Source organism: Salvelinus alpinus, chromosome 5, assembly GCF_045679555.1.
Source record: "Salvelinus alpinus chromosome 5, SLU_Salpinus.1, whole genome shotgun sequence".
Taxonomy (NCBI): domain Eukaryota; kingdom Metazoa; phylum Chordata; class Actinopteri; order Salmoniformes; family Salmonidae; genus Salvelinus; species Salvelinus alpinus.
In genome coordinates, this window is record NC_092090.1 from 50575948 (window position 1) to 50593780 (window position 17833).

The 17833-nt window shown below is 43.6% G+C and overlaps 1 protein-coding gene across 3 annotated transcripts in view; it reads left to right on the forward strand.

Annotated features, from left to right (window-relative positions):
• Window positions 1-17833, forward strand: part of LOC139576298 (low-density lipoprotein receptor-related protein 4-like) — a 234579-nt gene that overhangs the window by 132301 nt on the left and 84445 nt on the right. For all 3 annotated transcript variants that reach the window (XM_071402240.1, XM_071402241.1, XM_071402242.1), the window contains exon 3: window positions 9863-9979. In XM_071402240.1, the coding sequence (XP_071258341.1) occupies window positions 9863-9979 (117 nt within the window). The remainder of the gene's footprint in view (window positions 1-9862; window positions 9980-17833) is intronic.

Below are 17833 nucleotides of genomic sequence, written 5' to 3' on the forward strand. Positions count from 1 at the left end.
TGACCCACTGGGAATGTGATGAAAGAAATAAAAGCTGAAATAAATCATTGTCTCTACTCTTATTCTGGCTTTTCACATTCTTAAAATCAAGTGGTGATCCTAATTTTTACTTGGATTAAATGTCAGGAATTGTGAAAAACTGAGTTTAAATGTATTTGGCTAAGGTGTATGTAAACTTCCGACTTCAACTGTCTATATCAAAGAATTGGCGAGGGCACAAGAACAGTCTGCAGCACCCGGCTTCACCCTACTCGAATCTGAATTCAAATGTCTACTGTTTGCTGATGATCTGGTGCTACTGTCACCAACCAAGGAGGGCCTACAGCAGCACCTAGATCTTCTGCACAGATTCTGCCAGACCTGGGCCCTGACAGTAAATCTCAGTAAGACCAAAATAATGATGTTCCAAATAAGGTCCAGTTGCCAGGACCACAAATACAAATTCCATCTCGAAACCGTTGCCCTAGAGCACACAAAAAACTATAACATCAGCGCCACAGGTAACTTAAACAAAGCTGTGAACGATCTGAGAGACAAGGCAAGAAGGGCATTCTATGCCATCAAAAGGAACATAAAATTCGACATTCAAGTATTTTTTTGACAGATACTAATTGGTATCAGTCATAGAACCCATTGCCCTTTATGGTTGTGAGGTCTGGGGTCCGCTCACCACCAAGAATTCACAAATGGGACAAACACCAAATTGAGACTCTGCATGCAGAATTCTGCCAAAATATCCTCTGTGTACAACGTAAAACACCAAATAATGTATGCAGAGCAGAATTAGGCCGACACCCGCTAATTATCAAAATTCAGAAAAGAGCCGTTAAATTCTACAACCACCTAAAAGGAATCAATTCCCAAACCTTCCATAACAAAGCCATCACCTACAGAGAGATGAACCTGGAGAAGAGCCCCCCTAAGCAAGCTGGTCCTGGGGCTCTGTTCACAAACACAAACAGACCCCACGGAGCCCCAGGTCAGCAACACAATTAGACCCAACGAAATCATTAGAAAACAAATAGATAATTACTTGACACATTGGAAAGAATTAACAAAAAAACAGAGCAAACTAGAATGCTATTTGGCCCTAAACAGAGAGTGCACAGTGGCAGAATACCTGACTACTGTGACTGACCCAAACTTAAGGAAAGCTTTGACTATGTACACACTCAGTGAGCATACTCATGCTTTTGAGAATTGCCACCATAGGCAGACCAGGCTCTCAAGAGAAGACAGGCTATATACACACTGCCCACAAAATGAGGTGGAAACTGAGCTGCACCTCCTTACCTCCTGCCAAATGTATGACCATATTAGAAAGACATATTTCCCTCAGATTACACAGACCCACAAAGAATTCGAAAACAAATCCATAAACTCCCATATCTACTGGGTGAAATACCACAGTGTGCCATCACAGCTCCAATATTTGTGACCTGTTGCTACAAGAAAAAGCCGGTGAAGAACAAACACCAGTGTAAATACAACCCATATTTAAGATTATTTATTTTCCCTTTTGTACTTGAACCATTTGTACATCGTTACAACACTGTATATATACATAATATGACATTTGTAATGTCTTTATTCTTTTGGCACTTCTGTGTGTAATGTTTTCTGTTCATTTGAGTGTTTATTTCACTTTTGTGTATTATCTACTTCACTTGCTTTGGCAATGTTAACATATGTTTTCCATCCCAATAGAGCCCCTTGAATTGAATTGAGAGAGTGTACATCGTTACAACACTGTACATAGCCAATAATATAACATTTGAAATGTCTATATGCTTTGTGAGTGTAATGTTTACTGATTACTGATTTTGCCAAAGCAAATAGAATAGACAATAAACAATATAAACATATGCTTCCCATGCCAATAAAGCCCTTTGAATTGAATTGAATTGAGAGAGACGGTTATCAAGAAGGAGAGTAAGAGAGAGGGCTTGTATGTGTGAGACAGAGAAAGCGAGAAGGGGAGTTTGCGAGAGCGAGTTTGTTTGAGGAAGAGAGAGAGCAAGTCGGAGGCGAAGAGGCCGTCCCTGCAGGTATTCTGACATTTCTGAGGTGAGCCAGCCACCTGAGATGACCTATAAACCTCTACTAGAGTGAGTTCATGTCACAGGTTTGCTATGTGTGTAAGTGTCCATTACATTTGCCAATACACAAAGTCAATTATGCTCTCTCCGTACATAAAATAGGAATAGGTAAATAGTATAGTAGTTACAATGTGATTGAAAAGCCAAATTTTTCTTCACAGACAGTATATTGGTCCCATTAGGGGTACTTGATGTAGCTCTGTTCCAGCAAAGGAGAGCCTATTACCTTTGCTCCTCCAAGCCACCAGAAACCTCCCACATTCATCTCATAAAACGTCCCCCTCTTTCTTAGGAGAGGGGGAGAGAGTGTCGGAGGGGGAGAAAGAGAGACTCTTGTACACACCTTTCCTCTTCATCTACAGTATTTCTCTCTCGCTCGCTCTCACTCACTCACACACAACATAAACCAAGTGGCCCGTGTGTTTGCACATGAGTGCGCATACCGGTGATGGGAATGGCAGGTGTGTGGGAACACTGGTTGGAATGTGAGTTTGAATCCTGTGGCTCTGCCAGGAATAGCCTTGGGAAAGGCAAAGTCAGAGTGTGTGGCTTACACTCCGACACCCTGGGAGAGATGGTGAAGTTGAAGCACGTTCTGCTTCTTAGACCTTGGAGAGTGATGAGCAAAAGTGGACTTGTGTGCGCATGTGCATGTGCCTGTGCGCGCTTGGAATGCAGTGGGATGAGAGGAGCTGGGCAGGCATCGAAGCATTAGGAGGAGACCTCATCAACTCCCAACTGATCTATCTGATACCACAACCAAGACATGCAGCGTGTGTGTGTGTTAGATTTCTCAACTGTGTGTGTGCAGTAATGTAGTGGTAAAAAATAGGTGGGTAAACGTTGTTTGCCATCTGCGGAGAGTAAATCAACACTATATACTTTCAATGCTTATTTCTGCAAACAGTGGGTAAACGTTCACGCAAAATAAGAACGTTGCGTATTTGCAGTTTGTGTGCATATATCCTCCACTACAACATTGTTTGTGTGTGATTGCTCATGTGTGTGTGTGTGTAAGCACAAATGTTTTTTATACCTTATGGCGACGTGTTTCTTTGTTTAACTTATGCTTGTGGGTGCCCTGCCTGCATACGTCTGTATTTACACTGCGCTCTCTGTCACCCAGATCAGTTGAATAATTCGAAGATGTTATATTGAAAACTTTGAAAAGGGAATTCAGTGTTAGGTGCTAGCTCAAAGACTGTGCTAGAGTGCTAATACAAACAATCTCATGGTAGAAGTTGCCCCTAAACACAGCTCTTGGATCAGATTACCCTACACCCAATCCTAACCTTATCCACTAATAAAGGCTAAAAAAGTTGTGTCCCTGTATCAGTGGTTCGGGCAAGTTATACAAAATCTTGTTAAGACACTAACACACAGCTCTTTACTTCTACTCTTCACTGAACTGTGACTGAACTATGTTTCATTCTCCAGGTCACTGATTCAACTCACTGTAATTGACACTGCCACCGCTGCACAGATGTGACCACTATATATCCTATCATTCTGGAGAGACAAGGGATGGTTCTAGGGAGAAGGCGATTATTGACTAAATACGGATGCACCGATCTGACATTTTTGGCCGATACCGATATATATATTTTCCTTGATCCCCCCCCCCCCCCCATTTTGTGCGGCCTCTTTAAGCATTCTAGTACAGTAATATAGTTCGATCTCACACACACACACACACACACACACATGGACGCAGCGGTCTAAGGCACTACATCTCAGTGCAAGAGGCATCACTACAGTCCCTGGTTCGAATCCAGGCTGTTCACATCCGGCCATGATTGGGAGTCCCATAGGGCGGCGCACAATTGGCCCAGCGTCGTCCGGGTTTGGCCGGGGTAGGCCGTCATTGTAAATAGAATTTGTTCTTAACTGACGTGCCTAGTTTAAATAAAGGTGACACACACCTAGGGTTGCAAAGGGTCGGAAACTTTCCGGGAAATATCCGGAAATTGTCAATGGGAAGTTAAGCCCAGGAATTTTGGGAATTTTGCTTAAATTCATCAAAAAGGTTAGCTGCTAACAGTGAACCTTTTTTTGTGGGATACACAAGGCAATTCTAGGTCTTGTGGCATATTTTGGTTAAACTATCCCCAACTCAATTTGAATTGCAACCCTCTGCATGCACAGTGCACTCTTCCATCACATGTACAGCTGATTCTCAAGATCTTGCACACTAATGAGATGCTATTGAGCCCACACTACTACACTGTCTGAGCCAAGGACTACATGCTTTTTATACAGCAAAGTCTGTATAAATCATTTCTAACTTGTTAACAATTTCTGCTAGTTAGTTTTTGCTACCATGCGGGTTTTAACTTGCTTGAGCCTGCTAACTGAGGAGTGTTAATTCTCCTGTTTCCATACGTTTCATTTTAAAACATTTATCTTACAATGGAGTTGTTTAATCTAACTGCTTAACTATTTATCTGTTCATGGAAACAGGAAAATGCCACGGGCACTATCTGATGTGTGGAGACGTTTCACTGCAGCTAATGTAGAAGGAAAAGCTGTGTACATTTGTGTCAAATCATATGTGAAGAATGCAAAATAGATGCAGAATCATCTGGCCAGGTGCATAAAGTTCCCTCAGCGCTCACAACAAACAACCTCTGACAAAAGTCCCTCTACTTCTATTCGAGGTGAAAATTATGAATCGGACACCTTATCGACAGCAACAGCTCATGTTTTTTTTGACTCAATGGAGGAACGTGGTCAGAGAAATGCTGATGAATGTCTTGCTCGAGCTGTGTATGCAGCTGGTTCTCCTCTGCCTGTGAGCATCAATGTGTATTGGAAGAGATTTCTGAATGTTCTTTGCCCAGCATACACCCCTCAACCAGACATGCTTTATCTACTCATTTGCTGGATGCAGAGTTCAACAGAGTTCAAGTGAAGGTCAAGCAAATCCTAGAGAAAGCAGACTGTATTGCAATCATCTGATGGGTGGTCGAATGTTCATGGGCAAGGAATAATTAACTACATCATCTCCAGCCCTCAACCAGTATTCTACAAGAGCACAGACACAAGGGACAACACATACACATCAGTCTCTACATTGCAGATGAGCTGAAGGCAGTCATCAATGACCTTGGACCACAGAAGGTATTTGCACTGGTCTAAAGTGGAGGAGTCCTACCCTCACATCACACCTATTGGCTGTGCTACGCATGCATTGCATTTGCTCCTCAAGGACATCTTGGCACTGAAAACAATGGATACAATCTACAAGAGAGCCAAGGAAATGGTTTGATATGTGAAGGGTCATCAAGTTATAGCAGCAATCTACCTCAGGCAGAGTTGCAAAGAAAAAGCCAAATCTCAGACTGGCCAATAAAAATAAAATATTAAGATGGGCAAAAGAACACAGACACTGGACAGAGGAACTCTGCCTAGAAGGCCAGCATCCCGGAGTCACCTCTTCACTGTTGACGTTGAGACTGGTGTTTTGCTGGTACTATTTAATTAAGCTGCCAGTTGAGGACTTGTGAGGCGTCTGTTTCTCAAACTAGACACTCTAATGTACTTTTCCTCTTGCTCAGTTGTGCACCGGGGCCTCCCACCCCTCTTTCTATTCTGGTTAGAGGCAGTTTGTGCTGTTCTGTGAAGGGAGTCATACACAGCGTTGTACGAGATCTTCAGTTTCTTGGCAATTTCTTGCATGGAATAGCCTTCATTTCTCAGAACAAGAACAGACTGATGAGTTTCAGAAGAAATGTCTTTGTTTCTGGCCATTTTGAGCCTGTAATTGAACCCACAATTGCTGATGCTCCAGATACTGAACTAGTCTTAAGAAGGCCAGTTTTATTGCATCTTTAATCAGAACAACTGTTTTCAGCTGTGCTAACATAATTGCAAAAGGGTTTTCTAATGATCAATTAGACTTTAAAAATTATAAACTTGTATTAGCTAACACAACGTGCCATTGGAACACAGGAGTGATGGTTGCTGATAATGGGCCTCTGTAGATATGTAGACGCCTACGCCTATGTAGATATTCCATAAAAAAATCTGCCGTTTCCAGCTACAATAGTCATTTACAAAATTAACAATGTCTACACAGTATTTCTGATCAATTTGGTGTTATTTATAGGACAAAAAATGTGCTTTTCTTTCAAAAACAAGGACATTTCTAAGTGACCCCATGCTTTTGAACGGTAGTGTATCTCATCAGCCACCTGGTGGAAGGGACTTTGTGGATCTGAGGCGCTTCCCCCTGTTGCCTCCATCATCCTCCAAATCCCACCAACATCAGCTGCCTCAGAGCGCAACTCTTCCTTGATTGGGAACACACACACACCAAAGCACGCAACAGGCTGACCAATACAAGGGTTAAAAAATTGGTGGCCATCTGGGCAAATTTGATGCTTTTTGAGCCTGACAACGAGCCATCCTCAACAAGGTTGGAAAGTGACAGTGAAGATGATGCCTCAGAGTCTGAAGTTCATGAGATGGACATTGAGGAGATCCAGGGAGAAGACATGGAAGCCTGAGAGGAAGACAACCAAAGCTTTAGTTTCTAGACTATCATTTTACAGATGTATGTTGAAAACGTTTTTTGGGATCATTCAATATTCCCTGTCTTTTGTTGTTCAGTGAAATCATCCCATGTGAAGAGTCAACTCATTTAATTAAAGTTCAATTCATAGCTAAATAGTTTTTATTTCTAGCATTTGCAATTATGTCTTCTCATGATACGGTAAAGGTTTATGTTTCTGTCTCCATATGATATGGTAAATATGTCCAATGCAAAAAAACATCTACATTTAAATGGTTTTAATATTAATTTGCATATATTTCCATTAATTCCCAAATATTCCCGTTAATTCCCGTATATTCCCGTTAATTCCTAAGGAAAGTTTCCACCTCTGAATATTCCCCAAAATGTGAAACCCTACACACACCACACACCACACCGACCAAAAAGTTATTTTGTTGGCATTTAGGTATGTCCCCATTACCAGTAAAACATAATCAAAACCTATTTCTTTCCCTTACCTTCTGTGCTGTTTTGTTCATTTGTTCAGTCGTTTCATTCTCAACTAGGATTTCATCATACATGTCAAGCCGAGAAGTTTCAGCTCTGTCCGTGGCCTCTTCTGTCGTGGGTCCTCTTCCTCGGTGCGCACTGTCACTCTGTCCGTTTCGTCTTGTCTAGCTGTGTATATAACATTTCACGTAAACTCTGTTTCTTGTCTGCATCGAAGTAGTGGTCCTTGTACCTAGCATCGAGCATGGTGGACGACACAGTAAAGAGGCTCAGAGAGAATGCCACCGAATCGCTTGTTCACAGCCTTTAACCCCACGGTCTGTGTTGGCAGTTTTGTTGAGCAGGCGTTTCATTGCCATGACAGAGGGTATCACGTCTGCTGCAGACGCAGTTGATGAGCTTATTTCTGGAGTCCGTTTTTCGAATGGCACTAGGAGTGTGTTCATGTTTCCATCTCTTTAGCTATCATACTCTAATTCCACTGATTTCAAAACTTGATCTTCCAGAGAGTGGAAAGCAACACTTAGCTATGCAGCTCCACTACACTATATATATATATATTTAAAAAAGCTGAGTTCGACAAGATTACCAACACAAACTGACCATCTCAAATAGACAGAAGCCTCTATATGGCAGACCAATCCGAACTCCTCTCTCGGCATGTCCAGCCCACTCATTATCTCAGCCAATCATGTCTAGTGGGAAGGTTGCTGGCTTTTTCTGTGGCTTAACCAATAAGGCTCGTAATTTAAAAGTTGTATTCGTATTTACACATGGCGTACACGTTTGTTATTAAGGCACATGAAAGTTCACATGTTCGAGAAGGCATATCTGCCAAAAAACAACTTTTGCAACAAACAAAACATGTTTTACATTCAAACAGCTCTCCTGTGAAGCTGCAGGAGTTGTGACCAGTTTTTGTTGGTTATGCTGTCATAGTTGTGTCTAGGCGGGACATGTGGGGGAGGGAATGTTGTCCCCTCCAGGTAGGTGTTTGTTCCTCTGTGTGCTGAGGGTGTCAGGTTCTTGTCCAGTTCTGGCATTTAGGTCGCCACAGACTTGTACATGTCCCTTTCCACCCCTTCTAGGATGGAGAAGCAGTCATCGTTAAAGTATGGGGATTCTATTGGGGGGATGTAGGTAGCACACATGAGGACATTTTTGTCTGTTGAGATAATTTCCTTATTAATTTCTCGCCAGATGTAAAATGTTCCTGTTTTGACTAATTTAATAGAGTGGGTTAGGTCTGCTCTATACCACGTTAGCATACCCACTGAGTCTCTTCCCTGTTTCACACCTTGTAGTTTGGGGGATGGGACTACCAGCTCTCTGTAACCTAGAGGGCAACCAGTGGGTCCGTCTCCTTTATACCATGTTTCTTGTAGGATGACAATGTCTGTATTTCCAATTTCTTCTCCCTCTCTCTCTCTCTCTCTCTCTCTCTCTCTCTCTCTCTCTCTCTCTCTCTCTCTCTCTCTCTCTCTCTCTCTCTCTCTCCGCCCTGTCTCTCTTTTTTGCTTTCTTTCTCTTTTTCTCTCTCTGTTAATAATACAGGACCCATACAGGACTATATGGGTCAGTGGGGCTTTCCTCACCCAGTTACTCCATAATGCCTCTGACACACACACACGCACACACACACACACACACACACACACACATTATTCATTCATACTTCAGTCAGTTCAGACTTCATAGCTGGCTGCCGCATGGGCTGCTTTACTCAGTGACGTCATGCATTTTTCATGTAGTCCATGTTGGACGGTCAATATTTCATACTTCATATCAACAGGCATGCACGTGTGTGTGTTTGTGTGTATATAGTAGTGGCCTGAAGGCCCACAAGAAAGATAACTCTTCTGCTTCTTCTTCCTCCTCCTCTTCCTCCCCTTCTCCTTGTGGTAATTTCATTATCTGTTGATGACAAAGAGCCAGTCATTCTGCGATGGGTATAGTGGACTCAGCGGATATGCAGTTAGTGAGGAATGCACTGAGTTTTGGACTCAGGGAACGGACACATAGAATAGGATATGGAGGATAATAAATAACCAACCTCCTCTCCATCCAGTGTATTTCCCTGCCATCACCTTGCTTCTTTCCTGTACTTTCTTTTCTCATTCTGTCTCTGTCTTTTAATTGTATTGCTATATACACTGAGTATACCAAACATTAGGAACACATTACTAAAATTGAGTTGCACCCCCCCCCCCTTTGCCCTCAGAACAGCCTGAATTTGTGGCGGCACGGACTCTACAACGTGTCGTGAGCGTTCCACAGGGATGCTGGCCCATGTTGACTCCAACGCTTCCCACCGTTGTGTGAAGTTGGATGGATGTCCTTTTGTTTGGAGGACCATTCCTTATACATACAGGAAACTGTTGAGCGTGAAAAACCCAGCAGCGTTGCAGTTCTTGACACATGCCGGTGTGCCTGCCTTTTGTCTTGCCCATTCTCCCTCTGACTGGCACACACACACACAGTCCATGTCTCAATGCTTAAAAATCCTTCTTTAACATGTCTCCTCCCCTTCATCTACGCTGATTGAGGTGGATTTAACAAGTAACATCAATAAGGGATCATAGGTTTCACCTGGATTCACCTGGTCAGTCTATGTCATGGAAAGAGCAATGTGTTCCTAATGTTTTGTATACTCTGTGTATTGGCTGTGACCATCGGGCCATGTTCGCTATCATGCATTTGTGTGTGTATGCTCGGGCTTTGCTTCGGCTGTGTTAATGGCTGGTGTTTTCCTCTGTAGTGCTGCCCACCTGCTCTCCACTGGACTTCCACTGTGACAATGGGAAGTGTATCCGCCGCTCCTGGGTGTGTGACGGGGACAACGACTGTGAGGATGACTCCGACGAACAGGACTGTCGTAAGTCACACACACACACACACACACACACACACACACACACACACACACACACACACACACACACACACACACACACACACACACACACACACACACACACAACGTTACCTGTCACCACATAGCTTGATAGGGGGTAAAAAAAAATCCCTAAAGGAATAGCAATGTCATTATTTGTTGGCTAGCTAGGCTACCAGTTAGCCTTTACTGTTGACTAACCCCATTCCATACAAATTTGGGTAATTGTGGCATTCAAACAAGGCTGCAATGAAAACGAATTGGACTGTAGCGACTGTGTTGGCATCAAAATCCAGGGTGTGAACTATGTTTCTATTCAAGCGTTGATTGACATGATGTTGGCCCGATAGTATTGGAGAAAAGTTGAAAAAATGGACCCCTCTGACGCTGTACAGTAAATTGTGACGTGTCATGACGTAACGTACAGTGCGCATAATGCAACTCATTCTGTGTCGTATAGCCTCTTTCCACCAGGTGTAGCGCTTCTCTCAGATTAAAAACAAGAAAGGGACAGGGACAGAGTAAGGGCGGATACTTAGTCAATTGTACAACTGAATGCATACATTTTTTGCATCATCACTGCCAGCCATCATGACTCTCAAAAGCTGCTACAGCAGCTGTTTACTTCTGAAGATAACTTTAGCACCTCCCTTTAAACCTGATTCAAATTCTTCACAAACCTTCAAGTAGGCATGTTAAAACTTCTTATGGCTGCGATCCCGTTACCGGGATCAACATCCGGGGAAATTTCAGAGTGACAAACTAAAAATACAACGTCGTAACATTAAACATTCTTAAAAATGCAAGTGTCTTACATCCTTAAGACATGCCACTGGCTTTGAGTAAAGCCAGACTTAACACTACACGTCAGCAACTACAGCAACTGAAATGATTGCAACACTTAACAAAGAGCTGTAGTTCGTTTCGGAATGTGTAGCAAGGAATAAGTTAGTCCTAAGTATTTCCAAAACTAAAAGCATTGTATTTGGGAGAAATCATTCACTAAACCTCAACTATGTCTCATAATGAATAATGTGGAAATTGAGCAAGTTGAGGTGACTAAACTGCTTGGAATAACCCTGGATTGTAGTAAACTGTAATGGTCAAAACATATTGGTACAACAGAAGCTAAAATGGGGAGAAGTCTCACCATAATAATGCGCTGCTCTGCCTTAACACTATCAACAAGGTAAGTCAGAGGATGGTAGACGCAGGATGGCGCCGGAGAAGATTGCAGGCGTTTTACGTGCCCCCAGCCGATTAGTTTTTTTTGTTTGCTTATTTGCGTTGTTTGTAACTTATTCTTTTACTTATTTTGTACATAATGTTTGCCGCTACCGTCTCTTATAACATCTAGACATCAGGACTGCGATTACTCACCACGGACTAGCAGAATCCTCTTTTTCCGTTCACGACTCTGACGAGCCCGACGTGACTTCCTCGGGAACAGGCCCCGATCCCCGTGATCTGCGTGAAGAGGAGGCGGAGGAAGAGGGGCCGAAGGTCCGGCTGCCTTCTGAGAATTCACAGGTGATCGAATAAACCCCTACTTCCCTCCATTCTGCTAGCAAACGTGCAATCTTTGGACAATAAAATCGCAGAGTAACGCGGAAGATTAAACTACCAACGGGACATTAAAAACTGTAACTTTTATCTTATGCTTCACGGTGTCATGGCTGAACGACGACAACGTCAACATACAGCTGGCTGGTTATACGATGTACCGGCAGGATAGAACAGCGGCGTCTGGTAAGACACGAGGTGGCGGTCTATGTGTTTTTGTAAACAACAGCTGGTGCACGATATCTAAGGAAATCTCAAGCTATTGCTCGCCTGAGGGTAGAGTTTCTCATGATAAGCTGTAGACCACACTACCTACCGAGAGAGTTTTCATCTGTATTCTTTGTAGCTGTTTACATACCACCACAGTCAAAGGCTGGCACTAAGACAGCGTTGAATGAGCTGTATTCCGCCATAAGCAAACAAGAAAACACTCACCCAGAGGCAGCGCTCCTAGTAGCCTGGGACTTTAATGCAGGGAAACTTAAATCAGTTTTACTTATCAGTCTTTTTTTTACTTCTATTTTTTATATATATTTTTTTAAACTGCGTTGTTGGTTAAGGGCTTGTAAGTAAGCAATTCACTGTCAGGTTGTATTCGGCGCATGTGACAATTAGATTTTATTTGAAATGGTCTGCATGCTCTAGAATATCATAAACATGTCATGTAAAGATATCCCCTGATATGGATCCTTTTCGTCCAGTACGGGGTGTGTGTGTGTGTGTGTGTGTGTGTGTGTGTGTGTGTGTGTGTGTGTGTGTGTGTGTGTGTGTGTGTGTGTGTGTGTGTGTGTGTGTGTGTGTGTGTGTGTGTGTGTGTGTGTGTGTGTGTGTGTGTGTGTGTGTGTGTGTGTGTGTGTGTGTGTGTGTGTGTGTGTGTGTATACACACACACACTCCCATTAGGGAGGTCACTGCTCCCATGGCAACCACACCTTACTCTGGGGATGACCTTTTACCTTACCGTTCACACGCTTTCTCCTGTTGCCTGGGGGAACACTTTGTGTGTGTGTGTGTGTGTGTGTGTGTATGCATTTGTGTATGCATGTGTGTGCACGTGCCGGGGAAAGAAACTGGAAAAGGCTTCAGCTGGCTGGCAGCAGTAGAAAGGCATCGAGAGAGTGGGAGGGTGTGAGTGAGGAGTGTGTGTATTTATACACTCATATTTATATCGCCATGTACTTACACACGTCAGAAATTGGTGCATATTTATACTTACATGTACTTATATGCTTCATCCCAAATGGCACCCAATTCCCTATATAGTGCACTACTTTTGAGCAGAGCCCTATGGAATAGGGTGTCATTTGGGAAGCAGACATACACAGGGCACTGATGTTTCCCTATCCACTCCAGCTGTCAGTGTCAGAGTTGTTTCTGGGTTGAGATGTAGTTAGTGGTCAGACTAAATGAAGACTTTGTCCAACTGCTTTGATCCAGAGTGGCTCACTGGGTTGAAAGTGTCCAATATAATCCATGTAGAGGCTGAGTATTTCCATTGGCCTGATCATACTGCTATATACCCTATTACCAGTGTAGTGAGTGGAAATGTATGCCGGGAAATTATTTTCAACTATGCTATGGCTCTTGAGGGAGACTTCAAAATAATGTTCTGGATTAATTTAAATATTTTTAAATGCTTAAAGGGATTTATAAGTTTGCGCGTGCACACACAATCACAACTGTCTATTACAATAATGTGTCACAATAAGTACCCTGTGGTTGAGATAGATTTCAGTCCACACACCTCCGCACCCATTAAGTCATTATCAGAGATCACCACATAGATCGGAATGAGAAATTTGGTACGATTCATTTCCAACTCCATGGATTGAATTTCCTGAATTTCTGGAGATGGAATTGACCCAAGCTAACCCTACCAACTTGTACCTCAGTTCATTATTTTTTTCTAAATTACTCGTTAGATGGAGGTAAGCTCTCTCTCTTTCTCAGATTCTCTCGTTCCCTCATTTTTTCCCCCCAGATAACTCTGTATAGAGGTGGGCTTTCTTTCTCTCTGATTCTCTTTCTCTGATTTTCTCTCACGTTCTCTCACTCGCTCCGATTCTCTCATTCCCTGCTTCCCTCTCTCCTGTCTGACCCATATTTCAGGAGCCAGACGTAGAATCCCATCCTGATGGGGGGTCCGTCTGCCGTGAGCCAGCCATTAATTTTTCATCTTCGTGCCCCAGCCCCGTAAATTTCCCCCTCCGTCGCTCCTCGGCCTACTTATTATTTCAGGCCTTTTTCTCTCTGTCTTTCTGTCCCCCTCCCTAGTTTCTTTCCCCCCACTGTTGTTGTTTTATTCCATTATTTAAAGAGAGAAGGGGAAGAGAAAGGAGAAAGATGGGGGAAAATCCGTCATGCTCCACTTGAGCTTAGCGACTTGTCAAAGTTTCAGACAACAAAACTGGAAAAAGAGACGTGTGTGTGTGTGTGTGAAAGTGAGTAGCCGAGTGAGTGTGCCGGTATGGGTGTGTCTGTTCCTGCGTTCATATCATGTTCTTGTTTGTTTGTCAAACATTCAGCAGAACACCCATAACTACATATCCACAGTTTTATCACACACAAATCAAATCAAATGTATTTATATAGCCCTTCTTACATCAGCTGATATCTCAGTGCTGTACAGAAACCCAGCCTAAAACCCCAAACAGCAAGCAATGCAGGTGTAGAATCACGGTGGCTAGGAAAAACTCCCTAGAAAGGCCAAAACCTAGGAAGAAACCTAGAGAGGAACCAGGCTATGAGGGGTGGCCAGTCCTCTTCTGGCTGTGCCGGGTGGAGATTATAACAGAACATGGCCAAGATGTTCAAATATTCATAAATGACCAGCATGGTCAAATAATAATAATCACAGTAGTTGTCGAGGATGCAGCAAGTTAGCACCTCAGGAGTAAATGTCAGTTGGATTTTCATAGCCGATAGTATCTCTACCGCTCCTGCTGTCTCTAGAGAGTTGAAAACAGCAGGTCTGGGACAGGTAGCACGTCCGGTGAACAGGTCAGGGTTCCATAGCCGCAGGCAGAACAGTTGAAACTGGAGCAGCAGCACGGCCAGGTGGATTGGGGACAGCAAGGAGTCATCATGCCAGGTAGTCCTGAGGCATGGTCCTAGGGCTCAGGTCCTCCGAGAGAAAGAGAGAATTAGAGAGAACATACTTAAATTCACACAGGACACCGGATAAGACAGGAGAAGTACTCCAGATATAACAAACTGACCCCAGCCCCCCGACACATAAACTACTGCAGCATAAATACTGGAGGCTGAGACAGGAGGGGTCAGGAGACACGGTGGCCCCATCCGATGATACCCCCGGACAGGGCCAAACAGGAAGGATATAACCCCACCCACTTTGCCAAAGCACAGCCCCCACACCACTAGAGGGATATCTTCAACCACCAACTTCCATCCTGAGACAAGGCCGAGTATAGCCCACAAAGATCTCCGCCACGGCACAACCCAAGGGGGCCGCCAACCCAGACCTAGGTTAAAATACTATTCAGAGCTTCTGCTCTTTTTTATAACCTGTAGGTAGGTAGGACTGGAGTCTGATGGGATAGTTCACAACTTCTGCTCTTTTCTATGTCAACTCATGGGATGAGAGGAGGATGCAAGGCAGGCAGGGGCAAGGAGGGAAGGCAAATCCTGAAAGTGCATAGGTAATACTCAAGGAAACATAAAACGTGTTATAAAATTAATATATTTCGTTTTATTTATTTTTTCACACACACACAAACACACCTCAAAGCATAATGACCCTGGTAATGAATCACAGTGACCGTTCATCTCTAACCTCTGCCTGCTCTCTGACTGATGATCTGCCTAAGGACACGTGACTTCTGAACTTTCTGGTTTAGGAATTAGAGGGAGGGAAAGAGGGAGACAGATGAGAGATTCAATTAAATTCTACTAAGTGTGCCAAGTGAGTTTTTGGAATGAGATTCAGCCATAGAGGTATAGTTTAAAGACTAATCTAGGGGCTAGCTTTGTCTTCTGCTCCCGCTCCGGGTCCTTCTACTCTGATGCATCTGAATAGGAGAGGGGCGAGAGTAATCTTAAATAAAAATACTAATATATCTCGTCTTTTCTGTTCTGAGGACTCTGTTGGGTCAAAGCACAGGAAACCTGTGTGTGAGAAAAACAAGAGAAAGAGATGAGAGGTAGTAGATTCGGGTCACGTTCCGTCTCAATAGTCACTGAGGTAGGAAGTACAGTCTCAATGAAAAATACTCATTTTATCCTCAAACATATCTGTGGCCGTCCCTTTTTTCCTGTCTCTACTCCTCTGAACTACCGTCACATTTGTAAGTGGGTTTCTTTGACTGAGCCTCTGTATGCATTTTATTCGCAGTCCATGTATAAGTGAGGTAGATTTAATAATTAGTTAACCTTCTAAGGCAGCAACCCCCCTCTCTCACACACACACACACACACACACACACACACACACACACACACACACACACACACACACACACACACACACATACACACACGCACACATGCACAGAAACAACAGGCTTAAAATAATATATCACTCCCGGGCTGGGGCTATTCAGGCAGAAATAATGGTACTTCCTTCTGATACTAACTTGTTTACCTGGCCCTCCTTTAGCCGGGACTATTGTTTTAGGCCTAAGAGAGCTAGTAAGTGGAACTAATGATAACGTCAGAGAAATTATTGTAAGGAGGTTTTGGGGGGGTTGTTGTGCTGGATGTGACAATGTATTTTAGATCAGAGATTAACCATCAGTGTGAAGATGGCGGTGGAAGAAATGGCAGCCGTTTTACGGGCGCCTAACCAATTGTGCTATTATGTGGGTTTTTTCACATTATTTGTAACTTATTTTGTACATATTGTTTCTGCTACCGTATCTTACGTCAAAAAAAAGCTTCTGGGTATCAGGTCAGCGATCACTCACCTCGGATTAGACAAAGATTTTTTCTGCAACAAGCAGGACGCACAGGATGTACTTCAGACACCCGACAAGGCCAATATCCCCGTCATTGGCAGGAGAAAGAAAGAGATGCAGGTATAGAGGACACAGGGCGAGGTGCCTTGTAAGGATCCGCCAACGGCGAGTGTGAAATCTGCCTTTACCATCAATATTACTTGCCAAAGATAGACGAGGTACGATCACGAATATCCAATCAACGGGACATCAAAAACTGTCATATCTTATGTTTCACCAAATCATGGCTGAATGACGACATGGATAACATTCAGCTGGCGGGATATGCGCTGCACCGGCTAGATAGAACAGCACACTCCGCTGTATAAGGAAATAAGCAAACAGGAAAACGCCCACCCAGAGGCGGCACTCCTAGTGGCTGGGGACTTTAATGCAGGGAAACTGAAATCAGTTTTAACTAATTTCTATCAGCATATTAGATATGCAACCAGAGGGAAAAAAACTCTAGACCACCTTTACACCACACACAGAGACGCATACAAAGCTCTCCCTCGCCCCCCATTTGGCAAATCTGACCATAATTCCATCCTCCTGATTCCTGCTTACAAGCTAAAACTAAAGTAGAAGGCACCAGTGACTCGGTCAATAAAGAAGTGGTCAGATGATGCAGATGCTAAGCTACAGGACTGTTTTGCTAGCATAGAGTGGAATATATTCCGGGATTCCTCCGATGGCATTGAGGAGTACACCACATTAGTAACTGGCTTCATCAATAAGTGCATCGATGACGTCGTCCCCACAGCGACTGTACGTACATACCCCAACCAGAAACCAAGGATTATAGGCAACATCCACACTGAGCTAAAGTGTAGAGCTGCCGCCTTCAAGGAGCGGGACTCTAACCCGAAAGCTTATAAGAAATCCTGCTACGCCCTCAGACGAACCATCAAACAGGCAAAGCGCCAATACAGGACTAAGATTGAATTGTACTACACTGGCTCCGACGCTCGTCGGATGTGGCAGGGCCTGCAAACTATTACAGACTACAAAGGGAAGCACAGCCACGAGCTGCCCAGTGACACGAGCCTACCAGATGAGCTAAATCACTTCTATGCTCGCTTCAAGGCAAGCAACACCGAGGCATGCATGAGAGCATCAGCTGTTCTGAACGACTGTGTGATCACTCTCTCCATTGCTGACGTGAGTAAGACCTTTAAACAGGTCAACGTTCACAAGGCCGCTGGGCCAGACGGATTAGCAGGACGGTTGCTCCGGGCGTGTGCTGACTAACTGGCAAGTGTCTTCACTGACATTTTCAACATGTCCCTGATTGAGTCTGTAATACCAACATGTTTCAAGCA